The sequence below is a fragment of the Lynx canadensis genome, chromosome C1 (assembly GCF_007474595.2).
Source record: "Lynx canadensis isolate LIC74 chromosome C1, mLynCan4.pri.v2, whole genome shotgun sequence".
Lineage (NCBI taxonomy): Eukaryota > Metazoa > Chordata > Mammalia > Carnivora > Felidae > Lynx > Lynx canadensis.
The window spans coordinates 216357108-216377503 of NC_044310.1; the positions used below are offsets into that span (position 1 = coordinate 216357108).

Below are 20396 nucleotides of genomic sequence, written 5' to 3' on the forward strand. Positions count from 1 at the left end.
CCGTGTTCAGTGTCGGCGAGGGTGGAGGTCTCTCTCCGGGCCGCTGCCGACCCCCTTGCGGAGTGTGATCAGCCCTTGTTGGGCGCCAGCTGTGTGCACCTGGCCGGTCGCGTCGCGCGGTGACTCCTGACACGCGCAGCTGGCGCCCGCAGCCGCTCTGTACCGGAGGCTGTCACGGAGCCATTTCAGCACGAGCACAAGGATGCGCTGCGGCTGGTGTCGTCTCAGGGCTGGCGGATGGCTCAGGGGATCTTACTGCAGATACGTGCGTCGCGGTGCTTATGTCCGGCGGGTTTGTCTCCGTGTGGCCCTTGGGTCTCTGTCCTGTTGGCGGGTACTGCAGCCTGCTGGGGGACAGCAGTCGTGGGACTGAGGATCGCGGTCCCTGAGACGTCCGTGTTCTGGCCGTCTCCACCAGAACCTTAGAGCCGTCCGGGAGCCTCTGGGGCATTTTGGCGGTGGAGTCTTACTAACTTTCAAGGTCATTCACCTCCCAGTGCATGATCAGACACTGAGTTTGGTTCTCCAGAACCTGCTTCCGCAGGATCTGGAAGTCTCCTGCTCAGAGACAGGGGGACTGTGGGGACAGATGTGCTGCCTTGAGGACAATGTTAATTTTTTGTTTGTTTTGTTAATTATTCTGGTTAATAGAGAATAATGAAGGTGGATTTTTCAAATTGGGAAATTTGGAATTAACCAGATTTCAGAAGTATCATTAATGATCTCTGTTGATTAAAAAAAAAAAAGTTGTTGTTGTTGTTTTTTTTAAATATTATCACTGGGAGCTTTGAATCTTACTTTACAAATAGAAACCTCGAGTTCCGACTTGCCTGAGCACGTTAGGATATGGCAAAAGGAGAATTTAGGGCTATTTCATGGCTGTAACTGTACGTTATTAATTAAAGAATTAATTAGAAGAGTGAGCCCCTACCCTGTGGCTAAAATTCATGACAAGGAATGGGCTCCCTTTTAGCCCAAATGGACAAACTTTCTTCTACAGTTTTCTTCAACTTTCTCTTTGCTGCTGGTTTTATGTCCTGTTACCCCATGCCAGGCTTCTAGCCTCCTAAAGAAAAAAGGTGCACAGTGTCTGGCACGTAGTAGGTGTTCAGTGAACGTTGGCTCTTACACCAGCAATGTGGCATGTTCCCTAACGAGCACACATGCTCTTTGAAGCGCCACATCTGAGTTTATCGCGGGGACTTTCCTCTCTCACCCCGTGACGTTGCCCCTTTTAATATTTAAAAAAACTCAGCTGCCCTGTCTTACACCCCTCGGAAACTGGATTTCATTAGCTTTTCATTGCAGCACTGGACACCGCAAAGTCTATTCATTTCATATATCATCTCCGATTTGAAAAGCACATGAAAATGTTTCTCCATTTTCAATATTGCGTGAGTAATGTTCCCATTGAAAAGTAATGGAGTGAAGTTGTCACTTGTCAGCACAGTTATTAAGGAGGACGAGTTTCAGATCTTTCTCTCATAATAAAATAAATCTGTCAGAAAATCATTGTGCTCACACTCTCTCTCATGCCATCGAGAGACGGAGACTGAGCCGCGGCGCGCCTTCCACTTGCCGAAGTCACGGCGTGCGCGGGGTCACGTCTTCCCCGGGCAGCACGCGGCCACCCTCCCCGCCGGTCGCCCGCGCCCGGGGCCGTTCACGGAACGTGGACAACTCCACGCACAAGGCTGTTCGACCGACCTGGCCGACCAAGCTGCTCGTTTTCTCCCAAGCGCTGGTATTTTGCCAGAAGAGATACTTTCAACTTCTTTCCCCTCTGTTATGTTTTGCGGTGTGGCAGGCCAGTTGGATGTCGAGGGTGTTGCTTTCTAACCATTCAAAAGCAACACTAAAAAAATTTAAAAAAATAAAAAACCTTAACGGCACCTAGCTACGAATGAAGGGTGTACTGTTCAATCGCCCAGCTCCGTTGTTAGCAGAATTTAGAAATCCTTCAGACGTTCGTTAAATATATACGTTTACGTGGTCGGTTTCTCAACCAAGCTGCAAGGAAGGAGGCCTCTGCTCCTTGGCTGTATTAACTGCAGGCCCAGAACGTGTTTTCCTGTTGGGTGTTGCTTCGCTATATGGTCCATTGGTTTCCAGTAATTGAATTTTGAACTCTTTTAAAAAAAAGAATTAAAAGGTAATTCTGCGGTGGAAAAGTAGGGAGAAAAGTTGAGAAAAGCCTGTGTAAAATGACAGATCAGTGGAAATTCAAAGTACTAAACGGTCTGCTTCTCGGACGTGCGTGCATACACGCGCACGCCGTCCGTGGCTTCTCCGTATGGGTGTGCAGAAACTATTCAAATAAGGGCAGGCCTGCAGATCCGTGAACCGCAGCTCTCACCCAAATGCTAACTTTATTTTTGCTTTGCAGTCTCGGAAAGGGAGTGACCCAGACAAAGAGAAGAAAGGCCTGGAGGGCCGAGCAGACAGCATCGGGAGCGGTCGAGCCATCCCAATTAAACAGGTACGCCGTTTCCCCCTTTCTTCCCTTCCTGGCGCTGGAGGCACACCTCGGGTCTCTCCTTGCTATGATGCTGGCTCGTGCACCAAGGTTTGTTTGATGTGCTCTGTTGATGAATGTAGAAGTCACTCACTTGACATCAATTAGAAGAGGTTCCTGTGTGTATTAAAATAGGATCATTAGAATAAGAAGAGGGAAAATGTGACAACAGATCTAATGAAGTACAGTCTGCCCGCTGCATATGGAGAGTGTTTCGAGGCTGAGCTGGCTTCAAAGGCCGCCTTTGTAGCTCGGCTTTGATTGGGCCGCTGGCCGCCAGTCGACAGGGGTAAATCAGATCGCTGTACAAGAGCCCCTTGTGATCACAGGAATAGCCCGATGTGGCCCTAATTTGCTCTCGCAGACGGACATCTGAACACTGTTTCAGGCTGGTTTGTAACAACGAGGCAATTAGTTGTGATAATCATAGCCGGTGTGTCAGCTGCGCGCTCTTGTTTGTAATTTGCTAATGAAGGAATTGTAACTTTGATTAGGTTCAGTTTCATTTAGACCTTATTATATAAAGGAACATTTACAGCTGTAATGTGGGGCCTTAATTAAACTTCCTCATTACACAACAGGACTTGAATTCAAGCATTTGTTTTGGCCTGTGTTGCTAGCCTGGAATAGGTTTTCATTAGCCCAGAAACCGGGAACCAAATGACTTTGTGTCTCAAGTAAAGTGGGAATTCACGTGACGTATTTTGCTGTTACGTTCCCAAGGAAAATAAAAATAAAGACTTCGACCCAGCGCTGTGGCTCCTGGAAATAGCGTCTTTTACTTTGTGAAAGTATTTGCAAAGTCCAGTTGATTGAGAGTGCATTCTGCTTGAGAGAGAGAGGAGGGGGAAAAAAAAAATCTGTGGGCAGAATAATAACTCTGCCTCCTGAGAACACGGCTGTGACCAGTTTGTCCCTCTGGGTGATCGCTCTCTGTCAGCTTCTACTGCGGGCACCTAGGCCGTTTCCCAAACCCTTCGGCAGCCCGGCTCGGCCCCGGCCGCCCTCACAAAGGGCCAGAGTCTGGCGCACACACACCTTTGCGCCATCAGGAGTGCAGCCGCAGGGGCCGGGCAGGTTCGGTGTGGACGTACCGGAACAGGTTGGCTAGAGCCCTGGCATCCCGGGTGAGGCCCGAGCAGGCACTCCACGGGGTGTTTTCACAAGAGACGTTCAGTTACTTTTTCTTTCTTTGTGTGCCTTCATTTATAAATGGAGCCGTCTAATAAGGCGATTTCAACGTGTGATTTTTCTGCCACCGACGCCGTTTCAACCAGAATTATGAAAACCGTTTAACTCATTTTTCTCTCATTTAAAACATCGGTCCTGGGACCTTTCCTTTTGGGAATATTAAAACTTAATTCCAGACTGTTTCCTTAATTCACGCCTATTGCCGAGGAGGGGGGTGCTGTCCTCTGCGCGAGCCGGGCAGGCCCCCGGTGTAATTGGAACCTTCACTCAATCTGTACCCGGCTCGTCTGCAGCGGGCGGGGGGTGGGGGGTGCTTTACGGGCCGGGTTTTCAATACGTGTGCCGATTGGAGTTGACCATCAAGCGTAAAATGAGTATTATCCAGTCCTTGGAAGCCTTTCAATTGTGAATGTTCAAAACAATCACGTCAAAATCTAAATCATGGTCTGATTTCCCGAGGAATCGTAGTTGGGGAGCACGTGCAGTTCTCTGTCCCCCGTAGCTGCCCCCACGTGCAGCCACGGGTGGACCCCTCCCCGGAAGTGCACACCTGTCAGAGCCCCCCGCTGCGGCAGAATGTTCCAGGCCTCAGATTCCTCATCTGTTAAATGGGCTCTGGATGATACCGGCGTCCCCCGTAACGCCAGGATGCAGACATTCCAGAGAGAATTTTTTTCAATGCCAGCAACACCGGATTTTCAAATCAGTCCTGCTCGGGGTTCTTTCGTTGGAGCCTTTCTGTGGGTCACCGGGATTGATGTGGGTCCAGAGACGGTCATATAGATTTGTCTCCCACGCCCGTGTGTGCCGTGTTTATAAAGGAGCCGAGATCATTAGAGATGGTCTGAATTTCTAACCCTCCCAGCGTCGTGACTCCAGCCAGAGGAAATGAGGAGCCGGGGCTGCGGAGGAAGGAGCCCGTGGCCGGCATGTTCTAGGAGCTCGCCAGACCCGTTGTCGACGAAACAGTATAAAAGACACTTACGGTTTACGCGCTTTTCCCTTCGTGTCCCCTTGAACCCTCCACGTTGCCGCGTTGAGGTGGCCGTGTCGCCCTCACTTTGTGTCTAAACCCAGACCGGGCGGCTTAGGGAAGCGAGGGGGCCAGGGTTCGGAGCCCAGCGCCTCTGCTCCTTGCGCGGCCTGTGGGTGAAAAACCTTCAGAAAGCTTAGAAAGCAAAGTGACGTGTTTTAAATGAAACACGTGAGCCCTGACCTCAGACAAAAATGCCTTCTGCCCAGGGGCGCCCGGGCGGCTCAGCCGGTTAAGCGTCCGACTCTTGATGTGGCTCGTGTCCCAGTCTCACGGTTTGTGAGATCAAGCCCGACATGGGGCTCTGCGCCGAGAGCGCGGAGCCTGCTGGAGACCCTCCCTCTCTCTCTCTCTCCCGCCCCCCTGCACCTCCTCTCTGTCTCAAAAGAATGAACAGATCTTAAAACAAAAAAACAAAAACCTTCTGCCTACGAAGAAGAAACGTCCGAGACTTCCAGAGGCCACAACACGTCCCTCCGGGGACGACGCGGCCACGCTCGCGCTCCGGGCTTGGGCTTGGGAGGACTCACTCCCCTCCCCCCTCCGCCCCCGCCCCCCCAACCCCGGTGGTGGCCTGTGCAAGTCCTGCCCTTCTCTGGGCACTTGGTCCTCACGCACAGCCGTGTTCAAGACTCGCTCTGCCCGGGGGAGCTCGTGGGCCCTTTGCCCAGCGGCAGAGAGATGGCCCCGGAGCCTCCGTGATCCAATTCCCCCCCACCCCGGGGCCGGTGAGGCTGGTGGGTGTCGCTCCGGCTGGTGTGTTTGATCGAGGCAGGCTCCTTCCTGCCCCTCCTCCTGGGGATCCGGGAAGACCCAAGCCAAGGCGGTCTTCAGCCCGCGCTGCAGGCCGACTCATGTTCCTGTGGAACGCTCACGTTCCAGTGGATTATTTTCACCATGTTCTGCTCACGTTTTACAGCTCGTTCATTGTGGGAACAGCGGCTCCTTCCCCCAGCGTGGGAGCTAGCTGGATCGTGACAGGCGAGGATCCCTTCACTTCCCCTTTTCCGCAGTTAAAGATTCCTCATCAAGAACATAACTGATTTTTCTGCAAAGTAATTTCGTTTTTCGAGGACCCGGGCCCACCTCTCCTTTTTTTGTCCTTTCTGGGGCCTTAGAGGAGAATTGGTTCAGAGAGTTCTGTTTTTCCTTTTTTTTATTCCTCTCTCTCTCTCTTTTTTTTAACTAATAAGATAAAGTCTGTTGGAATAAAAATTAAAAAGCAAAGCAAGAAAAAAAAAAAAAAGCCAGAGGCCCGGCTCAGCGGCGAGTGGGCTTGTCACGTATTAATTTTTCATTGCTGTGGAGAGTTGTACATACATAATCACTTGATTGCAGTGGGAGTTAGGGAGCTCCTATGGTGTCATTTGCATAAATCTTGTTAAGTCAATGGCAGTTAATGAAGTACAAATGAGCCCGGAGAAGGTGACATGGAAATCGTGGGTGGCAGATGGGAGGTCTGTTTGGGGGACGGCAGCTGTGTGCTCTCCTTTCTTTCTTTCCCTTTGGCATTTTTTAATCTCTATATTACGGTACACATACACAGCCTCGGCCCTGGCCTCTCCCCTTCCCGGCAGACTCCTGGCCGGAGCCGGGCCTCACCTCGCCTCCCGCCCAGTAACGGGCACTGTGGTTTGTTTCAACATCCCCGACCTTGGGCCGCTTGTCTTGTGCTTCTTATACAATTGAAAGACACACACGTGTTTTATCTGGTGGGACGCACGAGCCCCTCGCTGAATATTTTGAGAGTGTGTTTTTCTCCTGCAAGACCTCGAAGAATCACAAAGAGTAAAAACTGTCTTTGCTTCATTATGCGTCTGTGTGGAGTCTGGTCTCCCCCCACTTGAGGCAGGCCACCAGTGTTTCTCTGGCGTTAGTCTCCCGCCCGAAGCGGGGTAGGTATTCCCTGGGATGCCCGTTCTCCGTCAGGAGCGAGAGGTCCTGGAAGTAGGGGGCCATCCAAGTCAGGCTGCGGCAGAGACCCCTCTCCGTCGGTGCAGACCCCTCCCGCGGGCCCCCGCAGGCCTGTCTCTGTCATCACGAGGGTGTCCCTGGCCCGCTGGTCTGTTTTTCGAAGCTGCAGGTGCCTGCAGGCCTCATCAGGGACTTGTAGATTCGTGGGCAAAACACAGCGTCTGCTTCCTGCTCGAAGAAGCTTTTTCTTTTTTTTCTTTTTTTTTTTTTTTTTTAAATCTGTTTCATCAACTGGTTGATATTTTGAGAGGAGCTGGTCTCTGTGGCTTTTGAAGAAAGGCAAGCAGAGAGGTGTCTGTGGGCAGGGTGCGTGGGGTGGCCGCCGTGGCAGTCACGTGGGAGTCGCCGGGCCGTGGGCTCTTGGTCTGCGAATCCGGCTGAGGCCCTTTCCGGGTTCGGGGGCCTGCGGGGTACCGCTGCGGGCCGAGGTCAGCACACTTCAGTTTGTGACGCCCCACGGATACACCAGAGGCATGAAGTGTCCTCGGAACACCTGCTTTTAAGTCTTAATTTTGACCTTGAACCTGGTTGTCACGGTCCCCTCCGGAGCGGACAGTCGGCCGGGGAGAGTGGGCACTTGTCAACGGCCGCCCGGAGCCGCCAGAAAACCCTTCCCGAGCCTTGAGCGGAAGCGCTGACCGGCGTGGAACTTTCCGGTAGCACTCCGCCGACGGGCATGGGAACTGTTTGAAGCAGTGCGCGGTTTTGATTCTCAGCTGAGTAGAAAGAAGCAATTGTCGATGGAGTGAAAGGCGCCTCTGGAGTTAATCCCCTCGGCCAGCCTGCCGCAGGCCGCTGACCCGTGTTGTCTGGTCCCCGGGATCAGCACGAGGGGGTGGAATGTGTGGGGCTGACGGAATAAAAGCCCCCTGATGACGCTCACTTTCACCTCTCAGAGTTGGACACCGCTCGCGGCCGGTTGGTCGACTGCCAGCCGGTGCGTCGGCAGAGGGAACACGCTGGAGACCAGGCTGGGACTTCGGGGAGATTGAGGGAGAGGAGGGGACGCCGTGTTCTTCCTCCCAGGAGCGCAGGACAGAGGCCGGTTCTGGGGGCCTGCGCCGCCCTCTCCACAGCACCTGCAAGGCGTCCGCGCGATGGCTCACGGCGGTCAGGCCTGACCACAGAGGAGCCAAGGTGAGCGAAAGGCGCCCTGAGAATACGTTGTTCACCCATGTGGCAAATCAGGTCTGCGCGGGCATCAGGGGCCCGGTTAGTTCCCCAGAAGCAGATAATTTACTGACGTGGACCCCAGTGCCCTGAAAGCTAATTTACCTCACTCGGGTGAACAACTCCCTGAGAGCATTGCATCTGGCCTGGTTCGCGACAGACTCAGCCAATTACGATTATTAATTTAATGGGTCAGGTGGGTGCGTCACATGCTTTTAATTTGACTCCTCAAATATCACACCGTCGTTGGAAAAACAGCACAGAATGTCTGGATGCCTCGGCAGGAAGTTACAGTCGTCTGCCTTTGACTAAATGGGACACGCTTCCCCCCCACCCCCAGACCCCTTTGTGATAATGTAGGGGGACGATAATACGGTCTGTACAAAAAATGCCTGAAGAAATTACATTAACCGAAATGCCGAACCCATCATTTCAATATAAATCTGCGAGGCAGTTTCAAACCATACCTCCCCGGTCTTGCTGGCCGGGCTGCAGGAGGGTAGGTAATACAAAGCCGTGTGTGCCTAAGTGCTTTGTACATTGTAAACTGCCGTGCAGACATAATGTTCTTTCCAGGAAGACTCAATGTGTCCTCTGTGTATCCATAATCCAGGAGCTGGGATAATATCTGACTAAGTGATTCATTTCAGCAAAATGTTGTTTATTTTCTCTAAAAGTTCAACAGTGATGGTGAAACCCAATTCCCAACGAGCTCAGAAACATAAGCTCACACACGAGAAGAGGAACGTTCCCCAGAGCGGATGTTGGCAGGCGTTGCCAGAATTTGGTTTTGTCGGGATGAATCAGTGATATTTGTTCTGGGCATTGGTTCTTATCAGGCACAGTCAGCCTATAGCAGTCACATGCTCTCCTGTGTAGACGTGCACTGGGTTCCGTGCTGGGGAAGATGTCCACGACCCAGGCTGGGCTCAGAGGCGCGGTGAAGACCGCAGTCCTGGTGAATAAGTGTGTGGAAGGGACGCTGGGAGCCCCAGGAGCTAAGGAATGATGGATTCTACTGAGCCGGAAAGGTGGGGAGGAGGAGGGGTAGGAGGGTAGAGGGTAGGGGATGGGGAGGCAGCCACCAGAGGCAGGAGGGGGACAAAATGAGCAGAGTGGCGGGAAGGAGGGGTGCCGGAAGAGGATGTGAGGAGGGGAGTCTGGAAGGGCTGGGGATGTCCTGTGGCCAAAGGCCTTGGCTGGCCTTAATGGGATGTTGGGAGGGGTGCTGGTTTCCCCGTGTCCGCTGCGGGGCGTCCTGCCGTGTTTCCGCACAGTGGTAGGGTGGGGGTGGGAGACTTAGGACAGCATAGAGCTCGGGGCTCCAGGCTCCCCATAAGGGGACTGCACCTGCAGGCAGTGTCCCCGAGGGCCAACCTCTGCAGAGCCATCATGGCCACTGTGCTTCCTAATACGAGGGTCTCCTCCCTCTTGCTACTTTATCCCATAGGGTTTATGATGCCGGGTACTTAAAATCTGTAAGAGTATCGGCAGTGGCCAACGCTGACTGTTTCTGAGAGCCAGAAACTGTCTCCGTTCGACAGATGAGAAAAGGAAGGCCCGAGAAAAAGGTAACTTGCCCAGCATCACACAGTGACTTAGCCTGCGAGGGCTGTGAGGGCTGGGATGACAGAGACCCCCTCGACGAGGGGATTCAACAACAGACGTTGGCTTCTAGAGACTGGAAGGCCGCAATCAAGGGGATGGCAGGATTGGTTTCTGGTGTGGCCTCTCTTCCCGGCTTGCATATGGCTGCCTTCCTGCTCTGTCCTCACACGGCTTCTCCTCTGTGCAGCTACTCCTGGGCTCTGTTCCTCTGCTGCAAAGGCCACCAGTCATACTGGAGTAGGGCCCCACCCTTGGGACCTGAGTTAACCTCCATTACCCTCTGAGGTTCCCTGTCTCCAAGTATGGTCCCACTGGGAGTTAGAGCTTCAACATCTGGATTTGGGGGACACATAAATCAGCCCATAATGTGGGGCCGATCATAGCAGAGCTGGGACAGGAGCTCGGGTGGGCGTGACCACAGGGCCACCTGCAACGGTCTTTACGATATTCTTCTGCCTTAGGCCTTCCAGATGTTACGAGGTAAGGCCACCGTATTCCTGTCCGTATGTTGGAGAATCGAAAGAGCCCACTTTGTGGGGCTCCGTGTCCTGGTCAAGAAACACAATATTCAGAATGTCCTGGCTTGAGAGTTTCAGCATAAATCCTCTTAAGTTTCAGTAAACGGTGGTCGCTTGAAATAAGACGTAGGGGAACGCGTGCTGTCACCAAGCACGTAGCTCCCTCTGTGTGCGGCACATCTCATAGTCGCTAAGGCAGTGGAGACCCTTCAGATGGCTTTTCAAAAGAGACACTGAAATAGTCCGTGGTTTCGGTGGATGCTTTCCCGGGCAAAGGTAGCTCTTCAGGACAATGAGCAGATGTCAGGCCTATGGCTGGGAGTGGCCAGGAAACGCTGGTTGAGTCCGTGAGTGCCTGTGGTTCTGGGGTTTATCTTCCAGCTCCCCTGCTGGCCTTCCAGACACACACTGTGTCGCAAGTCACCTGACCTGCCCCTTTGATAGAGGCCACAGTGCTGTGTGTTAGTGTATCCCAGGTAGAGGGGAGGCCCAGAGAGACATACATCTCATTCTTGAAAGGGGTTGGCAGGAACGCCAGGACCTCCCTGTGAAGGTTCGGATCCCGACGCATGATGCGTGGCTGCGGACCCTTCACCACAGTCCACACGTTTGCAAACACCGCATGGAAACAGAGGGTTTGCGACGACGCCTGAGGAAGTCCTAGCATCACAGTCTGACTTCATTTCTGTTCCGTTGAGCAGCTGTGAATGGAAGATGCGGGGTCTCTGCATGTGAGAACCTCGACCACAGACAGGGACTCCTCCCAAGCTGGCTTTTGTCCTTTGTGAATAGAACGTGGACACCTGTCCTCCAGAGGAGTCACACCGGCTATCAAAATCGCACATTTTGTGTAAAAAACAGCAAGAGCGGAACCCCGTGGGGCGTTTGGCTGCTGGACTGGACACTTTCCCCCCAAAATGGGGGCGGGGCCCAGGCCTTACCTGCTGGTACCCCAGGCGTCCTGGGGCCACCGTGGCCCCAACGCGCGCTCTGGGCCCACGGCGGGCTCCTGCTTGGTGCTGGCTCCAGAGCCTCTCACCCCGAGTTCTAGAGAAGGGGTCCCCGAGTTCTAGAGAAGGGGTCCCCGAGTTCTAGAGAAGCAGTCCCCAAGTTCTAGAGAAGGGGTCCCCGAGTTCTAGAGAAGGGGCCCTCTTCTCAGGAAAGACAGCAGGCAGTGACATTTTCACCAGGTAGTTTTGAGTAGCAAAAGCACCCTCTCCTTTCCCGCATCTCGCCAAGGGGACCTCTTTCCAGCTGACTTGGCGATGACCAGGTTTTCAGAGCCTTAGTACCAAAGCTGGCAGCTATAATTAAATAAGTAGGTATTTGACGAAATAGTAGAAAACAAGCACGGAAGGGTTTAGGCACGGGAAGTGTATTTGTACGTAGACATCTTTTATAAAGTACCGAATAATACGGTTATGTTTCTGGACAGGCAAAATAGATACAGTGAACATCTCAGGGCCTCCCCAGACCTAGTCTTCCCCGATTCCGTGAGACCTGCACCCCGCTGTATTTACCTGCTCCCATTTCCACCTGCTTAGGAAGTCCGCACAATTAGGCAGGTTATTGCTGTGTTGGGTTTAGAACAGCAGTGCAGGCCTCCTTCCCCGGGTGCCTGTTGCGCATCAGTTACTGTACTAGAGGCCGTAATGAGATGAGCTCATTTAATTCCCCGCCGACCTAGGGCGGCACTCCTGCCGGCAGCACACGAGGAGTCCAAGGAGGTCAGGTCATGCCGTAGACGAGGTCTCCGCACTAACAGGTGTCAGAGATGGGATTCAAATCCAGGAGTTCTCTTGAGTTTCTTTCTAGAAAAGTCTTCCCTGCCCCATTCCCACTGACTGAAAGTGTCCTCACAGCGACCGTCTTTTCTAAACCGGATCAAAATTCAAGTAGATGGTAGCCTTGCCTTGTGGGGCTCCATGTTTCACACGGGGCCATCCTCGAAAGCGTGTGCTGTCTGGCACTTAGACCGACCCTGGTACCCATGTGGCAGCATGACCCAGGGTCACCTTCAGGCCCTGAGGTTGACCGATTGATCAGGGCTGGCTCGTGAGAGATTTTCACCCGTCTAGGCACATGGGGTCACTTGGGACTCCTTCCCTTCCCTCGTTGAACATGTATGGCTTCGGTTGCTACTGGTCCCTTTTATCTTCCTGTCTTTGGGGCCCAAGTGGAATGCCTTCTGTTCCACAAAAACCTACCTTGTCCTCAAGGAGAGGTAATGGCTCTTCGCCCTCCTCCTTCCAATGACACTTCATCAGGTCTTGGGATCTTGGCCGCCATCTTGTCTGATGAATCCGCTGGTGCGCTTCACGCATCTGCTTCCCTGCCTGCTCACACGCTTACGCAGGGGTGCTGGCTGGCGGAGCTCCTCTCCTGCAGTGGTGAGTAGGGGGAGAGTAGAAGTAGTAGACGAGTAGGCCGCTATTGTAAACTTTGATGTTTGTTGTGAAGAGTGTGTTCCATTGGAGAGGTTGTACTCAGCGTTGGTCTATATTTGAAAAATTGCGTAAATTTTAATTCAGTGTTCTTTATGTTTGATTCTTGCATGTACCTAGAATACTATATTTAGGTGTGACACGAGAGGTACATTTTTAAAATTTTTCTTTTAATGTTTGTTTATTTACTTTCGAGAGAGAGAGAGAGAGAGCACAAGTGGGAGAGGGACAGAAAGAGGGGGAGACACAGAATCCAAAGCAGGCTCCAGGCTCTGAACTGTCAGCACAGAGCCTGACACGGGGCTTGAACTCACGAACTGTGAGATCATAACCTGAGGCGAATTTGGGCACTTAACTGGCTGAGCCCCCAGGTGCCCCAAGGGGTACATTTTTTAACCTTCAAAGAAGCAAACCATTGTCAGTGACCAAAATGATTTTCAAAAACTTTTTTTCTAGAACCTCTCTGCTACTTTTTATCATTCATACAGAAGAAATTCCATCTAAGTATCTTCATTATGTGACTTGGTTTGTAAGAATTTTTTTATGTCAAACCTGCAAATTTTCATAACACTGGAGTGTTCTGTAATTGCCAGATTTTTACCCCATTTTTACCCCAGATTTTACCTCACTCTACGTCAACTACAGCCTTCGTGATTGTAATTTGTGCTGAAACAAGAATATGTTTATCCTCACAATGTTATTCTATAGGGAAATAATTCATATTATTTTTAATGTGCATTAAATTTTATGGAGATACATAAATATATCTGTTGTACAGACATACCACTGTGGCTATAAGTAACCCTCAGGAGACAATTCAGAAATGAAAAGCCGCAAGAAGCAAATAACATGGATGGATATTTGGCCTTTCTTTGCTAATACCCAAAGTATTGGAAATTTAAAACAATGAGAAGTAATTTTATGCTTTGTTTTATAACTAACAAAGCATGATAAAATTCTACTCTTAGCAAAAGTTAGTTTAACAAGAATGTTTAGGGGCGCCTGGGTGGCTCAGTCGGTTAAGCGTCCAACTTCAGCTCAGGTCACGATCGCACGGTCCGTGAGTTCGAGCCCTGTGTCGGGCTCTGTGCTGACAGCTCAGAGCCTGGAGCCTGCTTCACATTCTGTGTCTCCTTCTCTCTCTGCCTGTACCCTGCTCACGCTCTGTCTCTCTCTCTCTCAAAAATAGACATTTAAAAAAAGAATGTTTTAGAAACGCATTGCTGTGTTACTGAACATTGGATGATGTAGCAGTACATAAAGGATGTAAAAAATCCTATTCACTTTGTCCTATTAATCTCTCTGCTAGAAATTTATCCCAAAGGAATGAATGATTCACCAAGAGAAAGGGACAGAATCTTAGATGTACAAAAATGTTCATAGCAGAGTTATTTATAATATCAAAACCCTGGGAACTACAGATGTCCCACAACGAGGACTTAATTAGTGATGGTCAGCTAATAGTGCTAGGCAGACAGCGTCTGGAACTTTCAGAGACCATTTAGAGGTGTGACAAGTGTTTGTGAAATAATCATGGAGAGCGTAAAGCTGTGTATTTATAATAATCAGATCACCAAATGTATACTTGGTTTAAGGTTGGGTGAATAGGAAGACAATGAGAAACAAAGAAGACCTTTAATATTTTCAGCTTCTGGTTGTGAAATAATTTTGCAAAAGCTGCAGTAACAGCGTCCCCCAAGCCCCGCGCCCAGCACCCCCTCAGGCTGGCAGGTGCACACAACCCCAGCGCAGCGATCACCGCCGGGTGCAGACGGCGGCACTGTGCGCTGAGCTCCTCCGCAGACCTCGTTCTGACTCCATACCTGGCTGCAACCCGGGGTCCCCGCGTGCGTGGGGTCGCTTCACCCCCTTGGCCACCTCCACCCCGAGAGTGTTCCGCGGTCTTCCGTACCTTCCGGAGCTTGCTGCCGTCTTAGGAATGCCGATCGGGAGTATGTCGAGTGCCCTTCAGCACGCCCTGCCTGGAGTGACTGGACTGAGGCTGGGCCTCTTGGGCTGGGGTACCGCAGGAGCGTTGTGTCCTGGGTGCCCTCAGCAGGGGGCACGTGAGAGCCACGCAGCTTCCTGTCAGTGGTGTTGACCTTGGCCATTTGGCTAGGGTGGGCTCTGTCAGGGTTCCCTGTAGGAAGTGATTATTTTTCCCTTTGCTGACAACGAATTGATGAATATCTTGGGGAAATACTTTGAGACCACGGTGATAGTCTATAAAAACATTTTTAACGATAGAAGTTGCATTCAATAAGTAGGTTTTAAAAAATGAAGACAATTTCCTTCTGATCAATGTGTATTGTCTTGAATAAAATGCCCTGGGTGCCGTGTGTGTGTGTGTGTGTGTGTGTGTGTGTGTGTGTGTGTGTGTGTGTAAGTAGAGCAAAGCTAAATTTCCCCTCCTTCACACGGAATGAGCTAGAAGTCTAAATACCACGAAATGCCTCTTCCAATCAAGGAAATTTCAACGTCAGTAGTTACATATACACTAGTGCTCTTAAACACTTACTGGCCTTTTAGTAATATGCACCACGCAAAATTATTTCGCAGCCCAAAAGGACAGCTAAGGGGAGCCCCAGGGTGAGGAAGAGCCTGGAGGGGGTGGGTGGGGTGGGGGAGGTGAGGAGCCCCAAGTGGGCGGGGAGGAACCCCCAGGGCAAGTAGGGGCTATCAGCATTGGGAGTGTGAGCCGACCAGGTGAGAGTGGAGAGGCAGTTTGCAAACTTACAGGGAGCCAGAGGCTGTGGGCCTTGAAGGGTGAGCACACAGTAGGTTCTCAGCGGATCCTAAGAGCGAGTAAAGCTCTGAGCGCCACTCTGGCCCAGGTGCGATGCCAGGTTGGTGTAACGCAGGAAACTTCATGCAGGTCCTTCTGCCAACCAACATGTGTTGGGTTTCATCTCAGATCTTTTTTTTTTTTTTGCATGAAAATTGAAGTTCTATTTGAGATTTCTCCTATTTTTTTTAAGTAATTCCTTACGTATTCATATATCTGTGTGTTTTTGTAATATATTAATAGAAACAAATGCTATGCATTAACCGTAAGAGGTTTTTTTCCCCTCCTGATCATTCCATTTTTACCCAAACAATCATGTGCTCTGCTGGTGTTCATACTGGACTTACAGCGGCCTCGCGTAACAAGCATGCTGTTTCCAAAGCCGGACGAGGTCCGCGGTTTACACGTGGGGAAACTGAATCCCCGGGAAGGTTCTGTGACTTGCCCAGGGTTCCACCTCATTATGTGACAGGATCCAGGACCCGTCTCTTCAGACGCTCACTCTAGCGCTCTTTCCACTATTAACACAGACATCCTGGGCATCTTCTTCTCCCTTGGGCTTAAAAATAGGTAGAAATAACAAATAATGTTTGCACATACCCTGATTATATTGCGACTGGCCACTTTTTTCCTAAGTTGCGTCCTAAAGCTCCCTACTGTTTGATCTCACTATTGTGAAAACGAGGACGAGAATAACTAAAAATGATCACGTTTGCAAGGACCTGGTTCCTGTGCCATTTATTTATCCAGCAGGCTCGCCGATGCCCCCACCGCAACCCAGTGAGACTCGGGGGTGCTTTTCTTTACGTCTTACAGATGATCAAGGTGAGGCTTTGCTCGCACGATTTCCTAAAGCCTGTAGGAGGCAAAGACGGGATTCAAACCCACGTCTGCCTCTTTCCAAAGCTCCCCCCCCCCCGCCGCCCCTGCCACCGGTCTTCGCAGTTAATGGCCTCATCTCCGGCTGAGCTTGCCGTGTGACTCCCTCGGTTACGGTAAACATCCAGGCACCGGGTAACCCAGAGGCCGCTGCAGCCGCGTCTCCTAAATGACGCCGGCACGGCGGGGCCTTCGGCTGGGGGCACCCGCGCTCCACGGTACAGCCAGACCTTCCGCGACAACTCCTTCCCACCCCCCCACCCCCCGCCCCCGTTCCAGAAACCCTCTAAGTATATTCCGCAGCGGTTGTTTGTAATTGGAGTATCTGGAATTCACTGTGGTTTTAATTAGTTGATTACTAGTTCTTTAAAATGTACTGTACTCACTGTGGGTCTTGCAAATTGGTAACTGGTAGCTACCAGTATAATTAAATATTTCAGAGCACTTGGCTACAGCGGCATTGAACTGTGAAGAAATAATATTGTATAGCCAATCAAAAAGAGATCCTTGTAAACTCATTTACGGCGGCAGTGTGTGTTAGGGCCATCATAGACATGCTTACTGTAGGAGAAATTAAAGATACAATTTTGTGCTAAGAGGCAATATAGAAATTAGTTCCTGAATTACTTGTTAATTGATTTGGTAATTCCCTTGGGTCTGTATGCTCTTCTCCCCCCCCTTTTTTGTTGTTGTATTCAGTTAACGGTGACTGTTCCCAGAGCAATAAAAATATTTTTCACACTTAGATTAGCTACGTCCTTCCATCAGACTGCTCGCATTCGTATTTGCAGAACCAAAAAAAAAATACCTGCCTTAACTACAACCAGCATATTGTTGTTTTATGTGTTCTCATCAAGGTAACCAGCGCGTGCATTTGTGGGACTGGATAATTTCAGCAAAAAGGAAGCGCATTTTTATGTCTCGTGTTTGAGGAGGTTTCTCTGATTTTTTTTCCCCCCTTTTCCTAATGGAAGCCCTCATTTTATTATCAACAGTGGAAGAGGTTTGGCAGACTTGATTTATGGAAGTCTTATTGTTTGCAATTCAGCAAGAATAACCGTACAAAAGGCCATTTGTAGGAAAGTGCAGATTGCTCCTAGAAATGATACTGGGAGAGGATGAGGCCTGTTTCTCCTGTGGCGATTGAGGGTGTGTCAGAGGAGAGCACTGTGCCCCACAGGCTGGCAGGGGGAGCGCCTGGGGCCCGGCTCCCTGCCTCGGGGCTACCCCTTCCCCTCCTGCCGGCTGACGGACGGGAAACGAAGTTGGGCTTCGTGTACGAATTTATGCTGCTCTGTGCGGGAGGCAGTGACCGTCGTCCTTCGGGACTTTTGAGACCAGACACGGTGGCCTCATACACATTTCTCGTACCTTTTGGCTGTACTTGGGGCCCAAAAGGGGATATAGAAGACTCCTTACCAAATAGGGTTACCTTAATCTGAGGCCAGTCGGTTATATTTTCTGTTGCCCTCCCCCCCCATCACCGACGTGTCTAAGCATCATTATGCTTTGGCTAAATTCAGGGCAGTGGATGTGCATTTCAGCGTCTGCTCTTAAAAACCTGTGATGATGATTTATATTCAGTTGGGCAAAGCAGACCGTGTTTGCATTCAGCCCTGTCTCTATTAAAAAGTACGAAGGTACGGCAGTAGAAGGTAACGTTGATTCTGAAACGCGAAAGCCCTCCCAGTTTTAAGAGGCGTCCTCCATTGGGCTACTGTTGAGCATGCCCTTTGGCGAAAGAGCCGCCTGGCCGGTCGTTGGCTTTGGTGGGCAGACAGGGAATACTTGTGTGTGCCCTGTGCTCGAGAGGGAGTCCTTCTCGCTGCCCACAAACGGGGTGGCTGCTGTTCCCCTCGTTTTCGTGGTTCTTTTGGGGCCCATAAGGCAAAATGCAGCCTCTGCCAGGAGGTAACTGCTTGGGCACACCTGGCACCTGACTAAGGCTAACAGGTGTGTGCCCAGCCTCACCGTCGTGCACTGTGGTTCTGTTTATTTCTAACTCCGTCTAAGTCCATCCACTCCCCTTACCCCCCGTCTTCAATCTTTTCTCGCACGGCCAGCCATCTTGAAAGTTCTTCGTGCAGGTTCCTCGGGAACTTGACCTTTTATCACTTTCCTCCACTGATGATTTCAAAATGACCCGAATTTAGCTTAGCAACCCCGGAAGCGGTGGTTTTATAGCCCCCTCCCCAATGCCCGTGACCTTGCTGGAGTTAGAAAACTGCTTTCCGTTTTCAGGTGGCAGGGATGGTGGCTCCCTTGGTAGAGAACTTAGCACCAGGTCCCATCACTGACCCTGAAGTGGGGTGGGGGCAGTTCACAAGCCTGGGCAGTTTCGTAGTCTTGAATTGTGCCTCTCTCCACACTGCAGAGAAGAAATACGTCCCCTCGAGGGATTAGAAGGACACAGCTCTAAACGCTGTATTTTTTAAATATATGTGATTTTTATCTCCAGCTTCACAAGTGTATCTTACACTTGAGTATGTTTTCTGTGGTTAAATTGCTGATTGTCTCCCAATGTTTGAGTGAAGTTCATGCTTCACTAAAGCTCACCTTGCTTATTTACCAGGGCCCTGACCTGAGCTCCCCAGTGTTTACCGGGGCCCTGACATGAATGCCCAGGGTTTACCGGGGCCCTGACCTGAGCTCCCCGAGGTTTACCAGGGCCCTGACCTGAGCACCCCAGGTACAGATCATAGGCACATCTCCTGCCATGCAAGGACTGAGAGATTTGGAGCAGGAAGTGAGGGCTGGCAGTGAATCTCCAAGGTGATGAATATTTCTCCATGATATTTCTCATGATATTTCTGCACTTTAATGACTATTTCTACTAATACTTGTACTAATAATTTTTAATGGTTCACACTGAATAGGTGACATTTTGATACATTAATGAACCTTATCAATGACTTTTAAAAGTTCTCTGGCCTGCCAAGAGGCCTTGCCCCGGCCCCCCAAAGGAAGGGTGAGAGTGGAGTGTCCAGAGTCACGGGCTCTCTGTGAGCTGTAAATAGTGGGTGCCACACCAGACACCGGCTTTGAGAGTCAAGTCCGTCACCACCCTTGGGTCAGAGGCGCTGGCTCCCGCTTCCAAGGTCTGTTGCAGAGGATCTCCCTTCAGAATCATCTGCTTGCACTGAAATCTGTCAGAATACTTGAGAAGCCTGAGCCTCATGAGCGGAAGGGCGTTGCACAGTGGTGGCTGTGTCTGGCTGGGAGGCAGAGGGCCCATGGGGGGCCTGCGGGTCAGGAGAAGCTTCAGGAATTGGAAATGCTGGAGATTTGGACCAGGCGGCTCAGGGACACTCCCGCTGTGGGTGCACGAGGCCTCCCGGGGACCGAAGCTTGCCTGGGCCACCGTGGGTCCCAATGATGGGGTGTGTTTGCGCTAGAAGGTGGGGGCGATTGGACAGGATCATGACAGATGTCCCAAAGAGAGGACAGTGCAGATAATCGTAGTGACTTTGCTTTTTGGGGGACGAGGGTTTTCTGGTTTGTTCTTGGGTTTCCGGGAAGTAATGGACATGACTCTGGTACCTTCTTGGGCGCAAGATTTGCCACAAGAGGAAACCTGTTGAAAACAACGAAATAAGAGCCAACCGATGCTGTGACCCGTGCCAGGCCCTGGGGCTGACCCGTCCATGTGTCAGCCTGCTCGAACACACACACAAGGTTTGTTTGGGGGTTTTTTTTGTTTTTTTGTTTTTTAACCTTTTTGGCAACTGGTGTATCCCAAGCCTCTAGAACAGTAGGCTCTCAATAAATAGTTATTGAATGGAAAAAACCCTCAGTGGTCACAACCACCTTATGTGGGTAATAGCGTACTTCCCATTTTCCAGACCGAGCGAGCGCTCGGAGAAATCAAGTCGCTCACTCAGTGTCACACAGCCTGGAAATGGTATCACCGAGGCTCGGGCATTATGTGACTTCCCAGGAGTCACGTTTGTTCTGGAAGGACCTGGGGAGGCTCAGCGAGGACCCGCCCAGTGGAGGGTGCCTTAGCTGATAAACTTCTGGAGCTGGAGGGCTGGAGGATGGGCCAAGGTAGGATTCAGGCTCGAGTTTCCCTGGACAACGAGTTGACCTCAGAGTGGAAGGTGGAGAGAGTTCTGGGAGCTTTCGCTCACCTGGGCAGTGTCCCAAGTGCACTCGGAGACTGCAGAGTCCGCGTGTCACGTGCATGTGATGTGCGTGTCACTGGGTGGCGCACTGCTGAGCACGGGCTGGGCCGCGCCAGGGTAACGGGTACCTTCTCCCAGGGCTCACGGCACCTTTA

At 51.1% G+C, this 20396-nt stretch overlaps 1 protein-coding gene across 7 annotated transcripts in view; it reads left to right on the forward strand.

Moving 5' to 3' along the window:
• The window catches only part of AGAP1 (ArfGAP with GTPase domain, ankyrin repeat and PH domain 1), a 554001-nt gene that overhangs the window by 274329 nt on the left and 259276 nt on the right, over nt 1–20396 (forward strand). For all 7 annotated transcript variants that reach the window (XM_030325013.1, XM_030325015.1, XM_030325017.1 and 4 more), the window contains one exon: nt 2387–2479. In XM_030325013.1, coding sequence (XP_030180873.1) covers nt 2387–2479 — 93 coding nt within the window. The remainder of the gene's footprint in view (nt 1–2386; nt 2480–20396) is intronic.